Consider the following 2,760-nt stretch of genomic DNA (forward strand, 5'->3'; position numbering starts at 1 on the left):
ATACAATGCAAAGGCTAATTAAAGTTTACACAAACTTGGTTACATCCATTTTGCCATTTCTTATGTTGTTTAATCAAAAACTGGTACAAAGGGTTAGGTAATAATCAATGGTTTTATTTTAACATCATACATGTTATTAAAGTATAATAGTATATCATACATCAATTATATAAGACAGGTTATTGGGTAACTGTGTAAAACAAAGATACTTACAGCAGCTACTTACTCTAATAATTCTCAAATTACATAGTATATAAACACATATAACTACATTATAATATAAGTGATAAAGTAACAAAATATGATATTTAAAAACTGTATTAATTGGTTATGAAAATATCAAACATTGATTAAAAACTAAACATTAGATAACAATTAAAAACATAAATTAAACTACAACCAACAACAAAAATCAAATAAAAGTATTTTTCAATTAAAACCAAACTAATCATAAAAATTTAGAATAAAAAATTAACTTCTTCAACATTCTTTTGAAAATTAATCGCACGTCCTACGGCTGTGGCCTTCACACCCGCATTTATCGCAATGGTTTGAACTTTCAGTAAGTGATTCACTAGATTTTGAATGCCTTCCTTTCTTTGGCCTACCTAGAGGTCTTTTGTATTTGAGTGGCAGAACTTCTTCGGCATCAACAAATTCTGGAATATTACAATCCTTCACGTCCGGCATAAGAACTATCAGGAGTTCATACGTCTTGACAATGGTACTTGGCCTGTACAATTCTGAGAAGTAACGTCCATACTCTTTTACATCAACATTTTTACTCTTCAAAACGGCAATTGCATGTCCATATGGTATTTCATCAATTTAATACCGGAAATAGTTGCACATGTCATGATCAATATCAATAATGTACCTCCTTCCTGATTCATATACATAGTACATATAACTACCAGCTGCCTTAACCTGTTAGAAATAAATTATTTTATACAGATAAGAAAATACAAATTAATAACAAATATAAAAGATATTTAATTACATAAATATTCTAATACATACCATCATTCGTAACGATATAACCCCATTTTCAGCCAGAATTTCTTGAAATCTTCTCCCGGGTGTTGTGTTTGTATACGATGCAATTTCTCTGTTCTTACAATTCCATGTAGCAAATAAAATCCTAAATTCTTCAAGGAAACCTATAATAGGAAGTTCTCTAACCTCTACCAAACAACCGTTAATACATTCGACTATATTTGAGGTCATTATTCTACCTCTATTAACAGGGGAGTGACATTGAGACCATTTTTCATAACTAGCTTCTTCCAGATATTCCTTAAATCTTGGATCAACCTTACCAACCTTTGACATGATGTAATCAAAATATTCTATTCTATAAGCTTTAGCCATGGAATAAAAAAGGTCACTAAGTTTATCTTTATTTTTTTCTAAAATATTTACAAATATTTTTTCATAAATGCCAAATACAAGCTAGATGGGGGACATTAGGATAAACAATGCTCACACCTTTTATGATACTCTTGTTTTGATCCGATACAACACACATATTGTCCCGTTCTTCAGATGCTTCTCTAAATTGATGAAAAAACAAGTCCACGAATTGTCGTTCTCTGAATTCACAACACCATAAGCTAATGGAAGAATACATCCTAAATAAAATAAAAACAAAATAATATGTGTAGGTCAATAATATATGTACTCCATTGAATAGGTCTCTAATAATATATGTTATGTATTACATAACATCATACATGTTGTCACACCTTTATGACTTTATTGAAAACAACAAAAATATATACCATCATACATTTTTATAACATATACCAATACATCATACATTATAAACATGATGTTAAGGAATTATCCATTTAATTTTTAGTAAATGTATCAGACATTAAACGTAATATTGATAAGAAAATATGGGTATTTTACAACATCATACATACACCCTAACATATAATCCTTAATCATACACATAACACACAAAGTAAAAACTACTTAAATTTTACATAATTTATGTTTCATGAATATGCCATTTCTTAGGTTGTTTAAACAAAAACTGGTACCTCCTATATAGAAAAAAAATAATAATACAAAATAAAATGAGTACGTCAGTAATAGATGTACTGATTTGGCAAGTCCAAATTTTATTATACATATAAGAGCAACATATAATTAGTTCGAATACATACAAAAATGATCAATGACCAAAGAAAAATATTTAAAAGTATTGTATAATACCTGCACCATCAAGAGTGCTTGCCGATACAAATGTTCCTTTGTATGGCTCGCTTAAATGTGCACCATATACAACCACAATCGGTCGGAAAAATTCAAAACCCCTTATCATGGAATGTAAGGTAATAAACAAGTATTTAAACTCGTTATATAATACGTTATGCATCCGAATGTATGATCTATGATATTCCTAGTTTAATATATAGATATACCGGAGCATTTTTCGATATCCATCAGCTGATCCACCTCTAAGCATCGCAATTGCCTTTTCTTTTCCCCCTTAAGCCACTATGTAGTTAATATCAACACCGCAAATAGCCTTCATGTAAGATCCCATAAAATTCTAAGCTTAACTCATCCCTTGGAGCTTGATAAGGGGTCCCATACTTAGAAATTTCAGCTAAGTGTTTTTACTTAAAAGTATTTTAGCCTTCGTAAGTTAGTGATCCTATTTCATAACCCCTATAATATTAAAGTATCAATTTTTAGGTTTATTCATGATCAAGGATGTCAGTAGGTCACTTCGGGTGAGTTTTGAAT

General features: G+C 29.9%; 1 protein-coding gene across 1 annotated transcript; it reads right to left on the minus strand.

Moving 5' to 3' along the window:
• Positions 1-498: 498 nt before the first annotated feature.
• On the minus strand, positions 499-1,371 carry LOC107846539. The gene is made up of 3 exons (XM_016690900.2): positions 1,021-1,371; positions 836-927; positions 499-733 (listed from the first exon to the last, which is right to left on the minus strand). The coding sequence occupies exons 1-3, from the start codon at positions 1,369-1,371 to the stop codon at positions 499-501; spliced, it is 678 nt and encodes a 225-aa protein (XP_016546386.1).
• Positions 1,372-2,760: the final 1,389 nt, after the last annotated feature.

Source organism: Capsicum annuum, chromosome 11 (assembly GCF_002878395.1).
Source record: "Capsicum annuum cultivar UCD-10X-F1 chromosome 11, UCD10Xv1.1, whole genome shotgun sequence".
NCBI lineage: Eukaryota > Viridiplantae > Streptophyta > Magnoliopsida > Solanales > Solanaceae > Capsicum > Capsicum annuum.